This window comes from Schistocerca gregaria, chromosome 2 (assembly GCF_023897955.1).
Source record: "Schistocerca gregaria isolate iqSchGreg1 chromosome 2, iqSchGreg1.2, whole genome shotgun sequence".
NCBI lineage: Eukaryota > Metazoa > Arthropoda > Insecta > Orthoptera > Acrididae > Schistocerca > Schistocerca gregaria.
The window spans coordinates 329,836,937-329,854,677 of record NC_064921.1 but is presented as its reverse complement, the minus strand read 5'-3'; the positions used below and the strand labels follow the sequence as shown (position 1 = coordinate 329,854,677).

General features: G+C 44.1%; 1 protein-coding gene across 3 annotated transcripts in view; it reads left to right on the top strand.

The window, feature by feature from the left end:
- Nucleotides 1–17,741, top strand: part of LOC126336982 (ATP-binding cassette sub-family A member 7-like) — a 585,480-nt gene that overhangs the window by 26,731 nt on the left and 541,008 nt on the right. For all 3 annotated transcript variants that reach the window (XR_007565029.1, XM_050001219.1, XM_050001217.1), the window contains exons 2-3: nucleotides 3,051–3,123; nucleotides 7,460–7,553. Coding sequence is in view for 2 of the 3 variants with exons in the window: in XM_050001219.1 (XP_049857176.1) it covers nucleotides 3,058–3,123; nucleotides 7,460–7,553 (160 nt within the window). In the remaining variant the exon portion in view is untranslated. The remainder of the gene's footprint in view (nucleotides 1–3,050; nucleotides 3,124–7,459; nucleotides 7,554–17,741) is intronic.

Genomic DNA, 17,741 nt, shown 5'->3' with positions numbered 1-17,741 from the left:
GTGCACCTTCTGCCGATCACTGGCGACAACATCGATGTACTGTGGAGACCTCACGCCCCACGTGTTGAGCAATTCGGCGGTACGTCCACCCGGCCTCCCACATGCCCACTATACGCCCTCGCTCAAAGTCCGTCAACTGCACATACGGTTCACGTCCACACTGTCGCGGCATGCTACCATTGTTAAAGACTGCGATGGAGCTCCGTATGCCACGGCAAACTGGCTGACACTGACGGCGGGGGTGCACAAATGCTACGCAGCTAGCGCCATTCGACGGCCAACACCGCGGTTCCTGGTGTGTCCGCTGTGCCGTGCGTGTGATCATTGCTTGTACAGCCCTCTCGCAGTGTCCGGAGCAAGTATGGTGGGTCTGACACACCGGTGTCAATGTGTTCTTTTTTCCATTTCCAGGAGTGTAGTTTTGATCCTCTCATCACCTTCAGGCATCATAGGATTATTTACTGCAGCCTGCGTAGCAGTGTTATTGCTATGGCATCACATAAAAATAATTATATAAAATGTAATAGTCAGCCAACTAGTTGCACACAATAAAAAATAGTGAGTGAGTGAGTTGTGTGTGACTGGTTGGCTGACTATTACATTTTATATAATGGCATCACAGTTTCTCAGCTCACAGCCACAAAATGTTTAAAGTATCAAATAAAGTAAAAAACCATCTAATATCACTGCCATTAGTAGTAAAATACAGTACTGTACAGATTCAGTAGTGAAACATGATATACAAACAATTGCAAAATGCATTGCTATAGGTAATCTTTGTACACTATCATCAGATTCCATCCTTTTGTGTGGAGTGCATTTTACATACTGAGACAGAGTGGTCAATGTGCAGAGGGCATTCCATGCAGAAGGGTAGAATTTGGTTATAAGATAGTGCTATACTGGGCTGTTTTGTTCCCTTTGTGGTCTACTGTTATCATCTAGTCATCTTAGCAAACCAATTTTACATTTGTGCTGAGCTGGAAGTTCTGTGTGTGTGATCCCAAAATTTGTTCACATGAATAAATGCTTGCACATATGTACACTCATGCTCATAAATTAAGGATAATGCTGATACACGATGAAACAACGCTCTGTTGGGCAGTTTATCAGTTTAAATCACCTCGGGGTATGACCATGCGGTGAATATGACCTGCGGTCGTCGCACGGTGGCACTGGCAGCAGTCCACATATGCAGAGGTGTGTTGGTGCATGTCAGAGTATGGTCCAGCGAGTAAGTGTGTAGAGGTTTTCAGACATGCTAATGGTGACTGTGTGTTGAAAATGGTTCAAAGAACACACATTGATGACATTAAGAGGGGTAGAATACTAGGGCGACTGGAGGTTGGTCAAACACAGCAGGTCATAGCATAGGCCCTCCATGTACCACAAAGTGTGATCTCAAGATTATGGCAATGATTCCAGCAGACAGGAAATGTGTCCAGGCACTACAGTACAAGATGTCCACAGTACACGCGACCACAAGAAGACCAATATTTCATCATCATTGCCCGCAGATGGCCATGGAGTACTGCAGGTAGCTTTTCTTGGGACCTTACCACAGCCACTGGAACAATTGTCTCCAGACACACAGTCTACAGATGACTGAACAGAGACGGTTTATTCGCCCAGAGACCTGCAAGGTGCAGTCCACTGACCCCTGGTCACAGGAGAGCCCGTAAATCCTGGTGTCAAGAACACAGTACATGGTCACTGCAACAGTGATCCCACTTTATGTTTATGGACAAGTCCAGGTATAGTCTAAACAGTGATTCTTGACACGTTTTCATCTGGTGTGGACCAGGAACCAGATACCAACCCTTTAATGTCCTTGAAAGGGACCTGTAAGGAGGTCGTGGTCTGATGGTGTGGGGTGTGATTATGATTGATGCATGTACACTCCTGGATGTCTTTGACAGGGGAACTGTAACAGGTCATGTGTCTCGGGACGTCATTTTGCACCAGTATGTTTGCATTTTCAGGGGTGCACTGGGTCCCACCTTCCTCCTGATAGATGATAACGCCCCACCGAGCTGCCATCGTGGAGGAGTACCTTGAAACTGAAGATATCAGGCGTATGGAGTGGCCTGCCTGTTCTTCAGACCTGAACCCCATCGAGCATGACTGGGATGCACGTACCATTGCCCGTCTTCAAACCCCTATGACACTTCAGGAGCTCAGACAGATGCTGGTGCAATAATGGGAGGCTGTACCCCAACAGCTGTTCAATTACCAGATCCAGAGTATACCAACCCATTGTGCGGCCTGTGTACATGTGCATGGTGATCATATCCCATATTGATGTCAGGGTACATGCACAAGAAACAGTGGTGTTTTGTATCACATATATTTTGGGACGGTTTTCTCAACTTATCACCAATATTGTGGACTTGCAGATCTGTGTCGTGTGTTCCCTATGTGCCTGTGCCATTAGCGCCAGTTTTGTGTAGTGCCAACTTGTGTGGCGTCACATTCTGCAGTTATCCTTAATTTATGAGCATGAGTGTAGTTTTATAAAGTTTACTGTTGTAACTTACCTAATCGTGGTGTTATGATTTGTGTTGCATATATTTTCAAATCTACCTTGTTTTACATCCAATTTTACATTTATTGAACACCTTAAATCTTGATTAGCTACTGAATAGTTCTCCTTCCTGTATCTTTTATTTACTCGCAGTGGTTTTAATTTTGTCCCTGTCTTTGCTCAAGAAAACCATCCCTATAGCTATATTTTAGAGTTCTTAATACACAATTGTTTAAATGGATGATTCAAATGACGTGTATGTTAAAATGAGGGTTGTGACATGGTTATCAAAAATATTAATATTTTTATGAAAAGATAGAATATTTAGAATGTTTATACTGATATGGTTTTTAATTCTGGCAGTTAAATACAAATTAAACTATTGGTAGTTCTAATTTGTGTCAATATAGTTGATTTGCACAACCATTTTATTTGTCTTGTGGCTTCAAACATTATTTTTCATTGTAACTTTATGTACAGTTTCTTATTTTTCATGAACTTAAGTGACTGTTCCTTTCTGTTATAGATGCAGAATGGCATTTTTCAGACAGTTGCAATTGTTAATATGGAAAAATTTGATGTTACGAAAGAGGCAAAAGGTAAGTTAAGGAAAAGAGACATTATGAAAACAATTTTCTGGAATAAAATTGAAGTGAAAGATAAAAACTATTTACAGCAAGCACTACATGAAAATAAAAGTGCATATGCTGTGGCTCTTACAGTACACATAATATGCAAAGTAATATACTGGTTGCACTTTATAGCACAGTGAAATTTGCTTTTATTAGTCTTATAAATGTCAGATACTTAGTTGTTCTTTTATTGTGTACCAGAATTAAATAATTAAAAGTTAATATTTAGAGTTATCATTGAGACTTTAAAAAATGATAAACCATAACAAATTCTTCCACTTCTTATCTAATACGAAAGAGGATAAGAATTGGCAGTCAGTTTATTTGGTGGCTTGTGGAGTTACACTTCTTTATATCTACAACTGCATTTGTATTCCCCAAGACCCCTCCATTTTGATTCGTGAAAAGTGTAAAGAAACAGAAACTGTTAATAGGCCTCTGTAGAATATTGAGTTTATTCATTACAAGAAAAAAAAGCTTCCAGAATAAGTTTTATTGCTCAGATTGCAGTTGATACACATCCTGATTGCTAGTTTTGCCAAATTTCAGATTTGTAAGTGTTACAAATATGTTAGAGTTTATAATTATCACACATAATTAAAAAACAAAAAACAAAAAAACAATAATTCAGGCTTACATACCACTGAGTGTGTGAATTATAAAGCCAGTACATGTGTTGCATTGCCATCTGGCCATTGAAAACATGGAGGTTAACTGTGAAATAAAAAAAATGTAAAAGAAAGTGTTAAAAACATTTTGTGATGACTCCAACATTATAGACTAAAATAAGGTTTACCTCATAGAAAAGGTCCTTATTCAATTTTACAGTTGTTGTCATTTGGTGAGGGACATGTATGTACACACATCTAAAACAGTTTTGCACACCTCAGTACCGAGAGTTCCGGAACCTTTACAGAAAATTGGAATAGACATCAACATAAATACAATTTCTACAGTTTTTATTGCTCATGAAAACCACACATTGCATGTTGTACCATCTTCGTAGGTGGTGGTCCAGATTGCTGTGCACATTGGTGCCTCTAATACCCAGTAGCACGTCCTCTTGTATTGATGCAATCCTATATTCATTGTGATATACTATCCAAAAGTTCATCAAGGCACTGTTGGTGCAGATTGTCCCACTCCTCAATGGCAATTTGGTAGATCCCTCAGAGTGGTTGGTGGGTCATGTCGTCCATTCTATTCCAGGCATGTTTGATAGGGTTCATGTCTGGTCTGGAGAACATGCTGGCCACTCTAGTCGAGTGATCTCGTTATCTTGAAGGAAGTCATTCACAAGATGTGCACGATAGGGGCGTGAATTGTCGTCCACGAAAACGAATGCCTTGCCAATATGCTGCTGATATGGTTGCACTATTGGTCGGAAGATGGCATTCATGTGTTGTACAGCTGTTACGGCGCCTTCCATGACCACCACCAATGTACATTGGCCCTATATAATGCCACCCCAAAACAGCAAGGAACCTCCACCTTGCTGCACTCACTGGACAGTATGTATAAGGCGTTCAGCCTGCCCAGGTTGCCTTCAAACACATCTCTGACGATTGTCAGGTTGAAGACATATGCAACACTCATTGGCGAGGAAACCGTGATGCCAATTGTGAGCTGTCCATTCGGCATGTTGTTGGGCCCATATGTATCGTACTGCATGGTGTCTTAGTTGCAATGATGGACCTCGCCAAGGACGTCGGGAGTGACGTTATTTGCCTCATGCAGTCTATTGCACACAGTTTGAATTGTAACATGAAGTCCTGTGGTTGCACAAAAAGCATTATTCAACATGAAGGTGTTGCTGTCAGGTTTCCTTTGAGCCATAATCTGCAGGTAGTGGTCATCCACTGCAGTAGTAGCCCTTGGGCAGCCTGAGCGAGTCATGTCATCGACAGTTCCTGTCTGTCTGCATTTCCTCCATGTCAGAACAACATCGCTTTGGTTCACTCCGAGACACCTGGACACTCCCCTTGTTGAAAGACCTTCCTGTCACAAAGTAACAATCCAGACATGTTCGAACTGCGGTATTTACCTTCTAGGCATGGTTGAACAACAGAAAACACGAGCCGTGTACCTCCTTCCTGGTGGAATGACTGGAACTGATTAGCTGACGGACTCCCTCCGTCTAGTAGGCGCTGCTCATGCATGGTTGTTTTCATCTCTGGGCGGGTTAAGTGACATTCTTGAACAGTCAAAGGGACTGTGTCTGTGATGCAATAACCGCAGTCAACATCTGTCTTCAGCAGTTCTGGGAACTGGTGTGATGGAAAACATTTTTTGATGTGTGTATATGAGAAAGTAATAAGTTGTTTCATTCTCATTGGGATGTCAGTTCATGGAGTTTTAGCTGATTTGTAGCACCTCTTTTGTAGCTTCTGACACTGCACCAAAACAGTGTTTATAATGTGTTTAATGTATCCACATTCATTATGATTTTTAGCCACTGGTTTCATCACTTCATCAGATCTGTGATTAAGAGTGAAGTAACAAAATTGAATGTTATTCAGGCTGTTGCAGAAATACTTTGACAGACTTTTGGGACAGGTTCCTTACACCAATAAGAAAAAAAAGTATAGTAAGCATGGGCTCTGAAATGCATAGTTTGAAAGCTATGAGCACTTGTGCAGTAGAAGGGATGAGTTTCACAGAAGTGAAGATGAACAAGTGTTCATATCTCTTACGTATTTTAGAGCACAGGTCTACTAGACTTTTTTTCTGTAAGGAACATGTCCCGAAAGTTTGTAAAAGTGTTTCTGAAACACCCTGTATATACATTATAAAATTCATGCATAGAACATTTTAAGCAAAGTTCAGTGTCTCTTGCAGTAAAACCTGTACCTAAATTGGCTGAGAACAGCTGACTTGCTTACAAGTTTACAGAAATAAGTGCTACCTGGGAGGTGGCAATATAAATGGAGAAACTGATGCTTTAGTTTAGCAGGTCAAACTCAAAACACAAAATGGAAAAGGGAACAGAATCAGAAAAAAATGGACTAACTTGGTTCTGACTGACAATGCTCACTCAGCGAAGTCTATGGAGTTTGACGTATATTTAAGGGAACCAACAAACCCATCATTCAAACCCACTGCTGTCATTGTCTCATCTATTTTACAGAAGCCACAAAGCAAAGAACAGCCCTGTTAAAGCGGCTCCCATTCCTAGTGGATCATTAGTATGTTCAGGACTCCTGTGGACAAGAAAAGACATGTAATACAGAAAAGACTGTCATCGATTTGCATGTAAGAGACTATTTTAAAGAGACTAACAGAACATGTGACAGTGGAAATAGGGCTAAACTTGGCTTTGCCATAATTAAAAATCATGGATTTAACAATTAATCTCTTGTCAGCAGCTTACAGGCAGTTGCTTTTGCAATGCAGTTGCGGTAAAGTGACAATATGTAGCCATTACCTGTCCACTAATGATGCTGTAGGCATTGAGGCTCTCCACAACGTTATCACACAAGCATGCCATCCACTCCTCCTCTTTGAGGAATTTGACACTTGGCATGTGCTACAGGTTTCCTCAACCAACTGATCCCATGATTAAGTTGTCAAGAGGCTCCTGGTATTAGGAAAACTGTGCTTTGAGAACACAGTGCTGAGAGAACACAGCGGAACCGCTATCAATTTATCCATATGATCTCCAAACCTCCCGTATAGCGTTCAGCAGCAAGTGGTCAATGATCTGACTTCCAGTTGTCACTTCCTAATTTAGATACAAGTAGACTGATCACTGCCTGAAAGAAAGCCATGGGGATGGGTGCAGGTTGAGCAGTACAGCCAACTGGCAGTGTTTGAAAGTAGACAGTGTTAAGGAATAGATGAATTGCATAACTAGTGTGATCCACCACACCTCTGAAGCATATACACCAAAGTCATTAGGACTGCTGTGAAGATGTCTCTTCGTTTGGTGGAGTGTTGAATGGTACCTTGTAATCAAGTACAGATGAATTGCTCTGTGGAGGTTACAGGACATGCTATGTGCTCAGTGTTGAGCACAGCTAATCCTGTCGTACCTCCTATCTCAGCTTTTGTGATGCCATCACACATTTCAAATTATATGTGCTGTTGTAATTCATATGTACTTACTGATGTTTCTAAGTCCAGACATCAAAAGTTCATTACTTGTAGAACTTGTAGCTCCATAAGACTGGTGTATTTTGATATAACCAATGATTAAGTTAGTTAATGAAACAATTCCTTTGTCTTTCAGCACCTTTTTTTCCAAACACAGCATTTTAAATTTTTGTTAATTTTGCCACCTGTGTTATCTGCCTGTTCTTTTTAGATTCGTTGCACTGTTGAACTGTTATGGCCGTTAGTGCTTTTCCTGATTCTTATGTGGGTTCGCACAAGAGAATTGAAGAAGTATATACCAGAATGTAAGTATTTTCCAGGTAACAAATATGCAGTATAAAAAAGTACTGTTGGGTGGCATGTTCAGCCACTGGGTGGTCCAGTTGTCTCTCGCCTTTTTCTGCATGGGTGTGACAACTAACAAGCTGTCTGCACGAATGGCCACTGCCAAACTGTGGCCAGGAGACTGCCAGACCATCCAGTTGCTGAGTGTGCTGACCACCTCGATATGCATCACTTTAATTATTGCCTCACAGCCTGTGCAATGTGGATTTTTCCCACCAACAAAACCTTTTCTGAATTTTGCAGATGGGAACTCTCCCTGTAACATGTCTTTTGTTCCTGTAACCCTCCTGATGTCAACCTTAGCTAGTCCCTGTCCTCCACCTGCCTATCCCTTCTCTGCTCTCACTCCAACGCTACACAAGGCTTCTATCCAACCAATGTTCATCCATGGTCCTGTCCCCTTCACTATTTCTCCTCTGTCTCCTCCCCCCAGGGGGTCCACAACTCTTTTGTGGATATGTGCATGGCGAGCACGGGGCCCCGAGCCATTGCAGCCTTCTTTCTCTCCAGGGCTGCATTTCCTTTCCCTTCCCCTCCTTGCTCCTTTCCCCTAGCCCTCTCCTCTCTCTCTCTCTCTCTCTCTCTCTCTCTCTCTCTCTCTCTCTCTTGGTGTCCTTGCTTATGTTGGCCCCTGCTATCCTCCTGGTTCTGTTGGTTTTACAATTCGGCTTTGTTGCATAATCCATCTCCTCCTTTTGGCATTCCTTGATCCCCCTCTGGGGTTTGACCTCCATTACAAAATTTCTCCTCCGTAGTGTGAGCCATTTGGGGAAGAGCACCTTACCTAGTGTCTCCAACATGCACCCTCCTAGTACATTCCACCTTTTCTTTCACGTCGTTGTCTGATACTAGGGTGCATAGCCAGCACGGTAGCCAGCCCGTGTGGTGGGGTCGCTATGTACCCTTTTGGTTGAGGCCCCTGAACACTTCTGATACCTGAGCTGTGACCTCCTCATGCATGCCTTGGAGTGGTTGCTCGTCATCCTGGAGCATCGGAACTCCCGGCAATGGCCGCCGTGCCAGATGGCCCTTGCTGTGGCTGGGTGGCACCCATGAGGAGAGCCCCTGATCGGAGTGGGTGGTATCAGGGCGGACGCTATGCAAATGAAACGCATATGGGTCCAGAACTCTGGCCGTTCTTCTGCGGCCGTCTCTGTGCGTGGAACTGATTCCTCAAGTGCTGCTTCTCTTGCCCCTTTGGCCTTCGCTTCCATGGCTACCCCCTAGGAAGAGGGTCAGGCCCGTCAGCTAGGGGCGAAACCTTTCCCCCTTTATCTAGTTTGCGCCAGGACTGATGGAGATACTTTCACCAATACCAAACCTTTAGTCTTTGTGGAACACATTGAAGACAAGTTTGGCGAAGTGGACTCCCTGAGCAAGATGCGGTCGGGTTCATTGCTGATAAAAACTGCTTCAGCTGCCCAATCTGTGGCCCTTTGTGCCTGTACCCATCTTGGCACAATTCCTGTGTCCATTACCCCCCACCAGTCTCTAAATATGGTACAAGGTGTGATTTTTCACAGGGACCTCATCCTTCAAACAGTTGAGGAACTTTGGGACAATCTCGGACGGCTGGGTGTTCACTTTGTTCGGCATGTTCAGAAGGGTTCTAAAGACAATTGTATTGATACTAGTGCCTTTATCCTGACCTTTAAAGGGGATACCCTCCCTGAGAAAGTTAAGATTATGGTCTATCAATGTGATGTGAAGCTGTACATCCCACCTCCTATGAGGTGTTTTAAGTGCTTGCGTTTTGGACACGTCTTCCCGCTGTTCACAGGCCCCTCTCTGTGGTGACTGTGGACATTCACTCCATGAGGGGAGTCCCTCCCCCCCCCCCCCCCCTCCCCCCTCGTGTGTAAATTATCATGGTCGTCAATCTCCATGTTCAACAGATTGCCCAGTATATAAGAAGGAAAAAAAAGATACAGGAGTATAAGTCCCTCGATCGTTTAACCTACACAGAGGCCTGTAAGAAATGTACACGACTTCACCCTGTGTCCATGACGTCTAGTTATGCCTTGGTTACATCTTCACCCCTTCCTCCCCCTTCCTTACCCCCATCCCGGACCCCTCTCCTCCCCCCCCCCCCCTCCCCTGTGGCTCCCACACCTTCTCCTCTGGGCGCTGCTCCCCCTCCCCAGCCGGAGAAGTGTCCCACTCCTTCAGCGTCTGCCGGTCAAGGGCGCCTCTCCCCAGATGCCGCTCCCGGCACCTTCCAGGCCAAAGGTCTGCTGCCGCGCGTCGACCGCGAGAGCCCGCTGTCTGTCTGCCCCCAAGTCGCCCGGTCTCTTTCTGTTCCTGATCTTGCTGCAGCTGGCTCCTTTATGCCACACAGCCCTCCTCAATCTCAGCCTGAAAAGAACAACAAACATAAGTCCTGGGACAAAGAGCCTCTGGTGTCACCAGAAGCCCTTCCCCGACTTCACAACCGGATTCTGACCTGTCGTTCATGGATTTCGCCCCCTCCTTGTCGGTGACTGGTGGGGACCTGGCAGTATGACTGGATTTAGCATGTTCAGCCCCCATTTAAACCATTGTTCTGTGGTTTTCCAATGGAATTGTAATGGATACTATTGTCACCTTCCGGAATTGAAATCCCTTCTTTCGTCCTACTCTGCAGCTTGTGTGGTTCTCCAAGAATTTCATTTTATTGATGCTCACTCACCGACCTTCTGTGGGTTCCGTGTTTTCTGTTGAAATGGGGTCGGACCCCTGCAGCTTCTGGTGGCGTTTGTACGTTGGTCTGTACAGACATTGCTAACATGTGGATTCCTCTTCAAACTACATTAGAAGCGGTTGCTGTTAGGTTCCACTTAGGCTCTGCGGTCACAGTTTGCAATCTTTATCTCCCTCCTGACAGGACTCTTACACCTGCTGCCTTAACTGCCCTTCTTCAGCAACTTCCTCCTCCCTTCCTCCTCCTTGGGGATTTTAATCCTCATCATCCCTTGTGGGGCAGTGCCTTTCCATCTAGACGAGGTCTTCTGAAAGACCAATTTATTGCAGATCACGACCTGTGCCTTCTTAATGATGGCTCCCCTACTCATTTCAGTGCCGGTCATGGTACCTTTTCTGCCATTGATCTTTCTCTTTCTTCTTCCTCTCTCCTCCCTTCATTAAACTGGTCGCCACACGACGACCTTTGTGATAGTGACCATTTCCTGTTGATTATCTCGCTCCCTCCCCCCTCCCCGATGGACAGGCTACCTCGTTGGTCTCTCCAACGTGCCGATTGGCCTCTATACACAGCACAGATCGTGTTTTCTCCCTTTTTTTTGGGTTGTATTGATGACGTCCTACGTGACGTGTCTGACGCAATTGTTCACGCTGCTAGCCTTGCTGTCCTGCGCTCATTTGGGCCATTTCCTCTCCGGGAAGTCCCATGGTGGAGTACGGCCATTGCCATTGCCATCCGTGATTGCTGTCGAGCTTTGAAACACTTTGAGGCACCCATCCGTAGCCAGCCTTACTGCCTTTCAACGCCTCCGCACTAAAGCCCGTTATTTAATCAAACAGAGCAAGCGGATATGTTGGGAACGATTTGTTTCTTCCCTTGGTCCTACTGTCCCTCTGTCACGGGTATGGGCTACACTTCGCTCTCTCAAGGTTGCCATCGGCTGTCCACCCTCCCAGGCCTTCACCTCCCAGATGGCCTTTGTACGGACCCATTAGTTCTTGCAGAACATCTTGCAACCCATTTTGGAGTGGCATCATCAGCAGCCTCCTATCCAGCTGCTTTCCTTCACCAAAACCAGTGGGCTGAAGCTTCCACCTTATGTTTCACCCCTTGTGAGGCAGAATCTTACAACGAACCTTTTACTGAATGGGAAGTTCTTTCTGCTCTATCTTCTTTTCATGATACGGCCCCTGGCCCAGATTCCATTCATAACCAACTGCTTCAACATCTCAGTGCTCCACAACGGCAACATCTTCTTAGAGTGTTTAACCGTATCTGGCTCCAGGGTGACTTCCCTGCTCAGTGGAGGGATAGCATCGCAGTTCCTGTCCTTAAGCCTGGTAAGAACCCCCCTATCTGTTGACAGCTATCGGCCAATTAGTTTGACCAATGTTGTTTGTAAGTTACTTGAACGGATGGTAGCTCGTCGGCTCAATTGGGTCCTCGAATCTCGGGATCTATTGTCCCCTTACCAGTGTGGCTTTTGAGAGGGGGCGGTCTTCAACCGATCATTTACTTTGCTTGGAATCCGCAGTTTGGCAGGCTTTTTCCTGGCGCCGCCATTTGGTTGCAGTGTTTTTTGACCTTCGCAAGGTCTATGACATGGCCTGGTGCCATCACATCTTACGTACCCTTCATCAGTGGGGTCTTTGGGGCCCACTCCGGTTTTTTTTTTACCCCCCGTCGGTGATTCAGAGTTCGAGTAGGTACTGTTTCTAGTTCTCCACGGACCCAGGAGACGGGCATCCCACAGGGTTCTGTCTTGAGTGCCCTTCTTTTCCTCATTGCCATCGATGGACTTGTGGCCTCTGTCGGTCCCTTGGTCGCCCCTGCCCTGTATGTGGATGATTTCTGCATTTGGGTTAGTTCCTCCTCAATGGCATCTGCAGAATGGCAGCTCCAGGGAGCTATACAGCATGCCTCTTCATGGACCCTCTCCCAAGGGTTTCAATTCTCTCCTTCAAAATCGCACGTGGTCTACTTCTGTCGCCGTACTACGATCCACCCTGATCCAGAGCTCTGTCTCACTGCACAACGAATGCCTGTGGTCCCACAGTTTCGTTTCCTGGGTCTTCTTTTAGACAACAAGCTCACTTGGCTGCCCCATATCAGGCTCCTGAAGGTAGGATGTTTCCATAAACTCAATGTCCTTCGCTTCCTTGCCCACTTCTCTTGGGGTGCGGACCGTTCCCTCCTTCTCCATCTTTATTGTGCTCTAGTTCTGTCTCGCTTGGACTATGGTTGTCAAGTTTATGGTTCAGCTGCTCCTTTCACATTGCAGAGGCTGGATACAGTCCACCATTGTGGTATCCGTTTGGCCACCGGTGCCTTCCCTACTAGCCCTGTTGATAGTCTCCTGGTTTAAGCTGGGATCCCCCCCCCCACTTTCTGTTCAGCGGTCCCAGCTTCTGCTGTCTTATGCATGCACTATCCGTTCCTCTCCTACTCATCCTTCCTATTCTATCCTGTTCCCAGACCATGGACGTCACCCACCCGACTCCCGCCCATGGGCTCCGCCTTGCATCTCTTTGCTGTGATTTTGAGCTTCCTTCTTTGTCCTGTCTTCCTCGCTCCCTCCCCTCCACCCCCCCTTGGTTAGTTCCTCGGCCTCGAATTTGGATGGATGTCTGCCGAGGTCCGAAAGACTTCATCCCCCCCCCCCCCCCCTTCCGCCCCCGGTGGTGTTCCGTTCCTTTTTCCGCAAAATTTTATGCGAGTTTTGGAATGCTGTTGTTTTTTACACTGATGGCTCTAAATCTGCTGATCATGTTGGGTATGCCTTCACGTCCTCTGTTGGAACGGAAAATCATCTGCTGCCATCTACATGTGGGGTGTTTACTGCGGAATTGATGGCAATTTCCCAGGCCCTTACCTTTATTAAACAGTCCTAACACAACCGCATTTTGTTATGTATGGACTCGATAAGTGGCCTTCTATTGACTGGTGTTTTTCGCGCCATCCCTTGGTCTCTGCCATCAATGACCATCTCGCTGATATTCACCGTGGTGCTTGTTCCATTGACTTCCTTTGGGTTCCTGGCCATGTGGGTATCCCGGGTAATGAGCTCGCTGATCGTGTGGCTGGGGGAGCAGTCACTTACCCCCCCCCCCCCCCCCCCCGTTTTCTGTAACCCCTCCTGCAGCGGATTTACGGCTTCACATCAAATCACACTTTGCACAGTCATGGGCCAATTCTTTGGAGGCTACTCCCCTGTCTAATAAACTTCATGCAATTAAGGTGACACCAGGCCCGTGGCGTTCTTCCTTTCGCCTCTCCCGAAAGACTCGACCACACTGTTTTGTCTCCGCATTGGCCATATCAGGCTGACCCATGGTTTTCTTTTGCGGGATGATGAGCCACCCCCACTTTGTGGATGTGGAGCCTTCCAGTCAGTAGCCCACATTTTGGTTAAATGCCCCCTTCTTTTGGCTCTGTGTGCTAAGTACAGACTCCCCCCCACTTTACCTTTGATGTTGGCTGACGATTCTCGGATGGTCTCTCTGGTTCTCGGTTTCCTCCGGGAAAGTGATTTTTATTCTCAGTTTTAATGTTTTTAATCTCTCTCTGGTGTTGGGGCAGGGCGGTGAGTGTTTGGGTGTCTCCCACTGTAAGCCATGTTTGGAGATTCCCCATTCACCTCCCTGAGCGAGATCCTCTTTTCTTCCCCTTTTACTCTGTTTTTACCCCCCCCTTTTTTTTTTTTTTTTTTTTTTTTTTTTTTTTTTTTTTTTTTTTTTTTTTTTTTTAAAGGATTGGCTAGTCACCTTTTCCTATATGTATTTCTACTTTCTAGCGGTTGCACCTTTAAAGTCGCAGGTGGTCTTGCCTGTGCTGCTTCAGCATAGTGTTGGGTTCGTTCCCTTGCCGACTTCCCTCATGTTGTTTTTTACCATTGACAACCTGACTGCCCTTTTATGTTTTTCCCTTTTTACCTTTTATTGTTTTGACTTTCCTGAGATGTCCCATTAGTGGAATGGACCATATTTGAAACATTTGACTGATGACCTTGCTGTTTGGTCCCTTAAACCTCAAACAACCAACCAACCAACCTCTCTCTCCTTTCCCATCCCCCATCCACCACTCCCAGCTCAACCTCCTGATATGCACCTAGCAGCAGCCCTACTTTGTCTCCTAGATGTTCCCATACCTAGCACTATCAATTTCCCTTATGCCTATGCTGCTATGATCTCCCCAGCTGCCCTACGCCTCTTTTGTACCCCCACTACCTGCCCCAGCTAGATTACTGCTCACCTCAGACACATTCACAGTTGGGCCTTAGCTCTGAGAAATGACAGTGACCATGTGTGTGTGTGGTGTGTACTTACGTGAATGTGTGTGTGTGTGTTTTCTCTCTACATCTGAATGACTTATTCCGAAAACTAAATATGGCTAGTATTATTTTTCACTGTGCCTGTCTGCAACTCAGCACAACATGTATGTGGTGAGTAGCAGCTTATCTTTCTCATATTGCTGTTATTTTGTCCTGGATTTTCCATTGTTTAAGCAAACATAACAGCTGCACATTTATTTACAATGCACAGTTAAGCATGAAGGACATAGGAACTGTCTTGACTAGAAGTGACTCTTTGTAACAAGTTTATACTATTTGTAAATGATTTGTTTCTCTCTAGTTGTGATTGGTTTCTTTTCCACAAAATGAAGGAAAGCCAGGGGCACAATAATCCCGATACGTTTTTGCGGTTTGAATACTTCTTTGTTCTTTTCTGGATTCGTTATTGAAAGTTTGTTGTAAACCAGCAAAAACTCGAAGAGACAAGATGGTAGGCATTTCAGAACAATTGTAGAATAAAACGAAATTTTACAGTGTCACTTTTTGAAACTATTTTTTTCCCATGAAATAGATTCTTGAGTATCTCAAAATGCAAATTGATTGATACTCTGCAATGCAGTTGAAAACTATATTGTTGCTGAATGGTGTTGAAAGTTTCAAACAATGAACCAAACTAATATCTTTCATTACAATCCTTTTTTAGTTTTTAGTACATTTTTGCACATGCCTTTAAAGCAGCAAATTGTTACAGCTTTTGGTGAAATTCGATATATGCAGTAAATTTACTTGTGCAAGTATCATTGTAATTCTAGGTAAAAATCAAAAAAATGTAAAATCCCGGATGGACTGTAACAATATTCAGAGAAGGAAAGTCACCACTCACCATATAGTGGAGATGCTGAGTCGCAGATACACAACAAAAAGATTCTCACACTTAAAGCTTTTGGCCAATAGCCTTTGTCAACAATACACACACACACACACACACACACACACACACACACACACACACACACACACACACACGTGCGTGCGTGCACGCGCGCGCGCGCGCGACTGCAGTCTCGGGCAACTGAGTGTAGTTTCAGTTGCCTGAGACTGTGGTCATTTGTGTGAAATGTGTGTGAAATGTGTGTGTGTGTGTGTGTGTGTGTGTGTGTGTGTGTGTTTTGTTGTTGTTGTTGTTGTTGTTGTTGTTAGTCAGCATCTCCGCTATATGGTGAGTGGCAACTTTCCTTCTCAGAATATTGTGTAATTCAAGGTACTAATAGGAAAAACAGAAGACTAAGATAATAACAATAAATCATTTGGAAGTTAAATGTCCCAAAAAATAAATGGATTTATTAATTTAGTGTCTGTTCCAGTTAACTTTCACATAGAAATCTAAGAAGTCTCCAAATGAATTCTTTCATCACATTCTTTGATTGTTGCCTTTGCTGTCGGCAGTTTATTTCCATGATGATTTGGCAGGATTTTTACTACATCCTTTCAGCAAGATTGTCAGTTACGTAAACTAGTAAATGCCTTAGATAGTCTTGATATCCATTTCGTCATATTACTTGCTGTTTGTTTGACCAGGCTCTGTTGTTGTTGGGCTTTAAGGTTCACAAGAGAGCTCTCAGTTGGTAATAAGACTTCTCAGTGCAGACTGTTCTTTCTCAGTCAGTTATTCTTTTAGCTCATTGCTTTGTCAGTGATATTTCTATTAATTTGTGGCCTGTTTTCTATATTTTTCTTGAAAACATAAAAAAAATTAAATAATGGTGAGACAGAATTGCTTATTACTTACCTTCAAGAAGTTAAGTGTATAATACTACTCGGACAACTTGTGGGACTACAGCCCCATGATGTCTTAGTCAGCCACAGATATTTCAGCAAGTGAGCACCTTGTCATTTTCGAGACACAATTGTAATGAGAGAGATTTTTGCAAGCAACTTTAATGCATTGGTAAATGGGGCTACAGCAATCAAGAACTATGTACAGTGTATGCAAGAAGATGAAACACACACCAGTTAGTACCAACACACAACAAAAGACAAATGTCAGAAGTTATTGATAGTGAATATTAATAACCAATGGATAAACAAGTAGAATTAACTTCATCCCTCTGTTTGACCAGAGAGAGAGAGAGAGAGAGAGAGAGAGAGAGAGAGAGAGAGAGAGAGAGAGCAGGATTGTTAGTATAATTTAACCAAAAACCTCCATCTCTACTTATAAGTTTGTGATTAAATAATCACAACTTCCTTAAAAACACTATCACAATACCAGGAAGTGCAACCAGAATTTCTGTGTTATATTCCTTAGGATGAACGGTACTAGGACATTGTTCTGCAATAGCAGATTTGATCATCTGTTGGAAGCTTGTGTGATGCTTTGTCTCTGGACACTGATCCTTCAATCATGACGGTCTAACCAAAGTGTAAGATGACACATCAGCATTGGAGAAGGTAGACACCTTAATGCAAATGAATATCAACCTGCACAGACCCTTAAAGGGGTGTAATCTTAGATCATGTGAAAACCACAGATTTAGGTGCCATCACATATTTTCATCATTTACCCAATTCACAATTGGTTGATAGTGCAGCATATATCTGATAGGTCTTCCACCATAACCATTCTGGTGAAAGGTGACTTTGAATTGAGCTAACTTGGCTATCAAATTGCTAAGATCTGAGAGATAGAAAGTACCCCTTCACACTGAACTGGATGATGGCAGCATTCAGCTGGAAGATAAAATCATTGTTACATTGGCTTCATTTGGCAACTGATGTGCCACTTTTTGCTTTTTCTTGGAATTTGCTGGACAATTTTTCTTGTTCAGTCTAACAGGGAATTTGTTCTGTCGCTGCCCACCATTTGGCTAAGCTTGAATGTTTCAATGGCTCAGAGTGTAGTACATCATCTTGATGTTTGTGCTCAATTTCAGAGAGATATCTTGGGTAGATCCATACTAGGGAAAGATTGGAATTGTACAAGGGTCACTCAATAATTAGAGACAAATTGGTCTGCAGAAAAAGTGTTTATTTTTACAAACACATTTTTTCTACTGTTCAACATAATCCCCTTGAACATTTATGCACTTGGTCCAATAGGCTACAAGCTTTTTTTATTGTGGCTGCTAAGAACTCTTTATCTTGATGTTTGAACCAATTTCCCACAAACTTTTTCACATC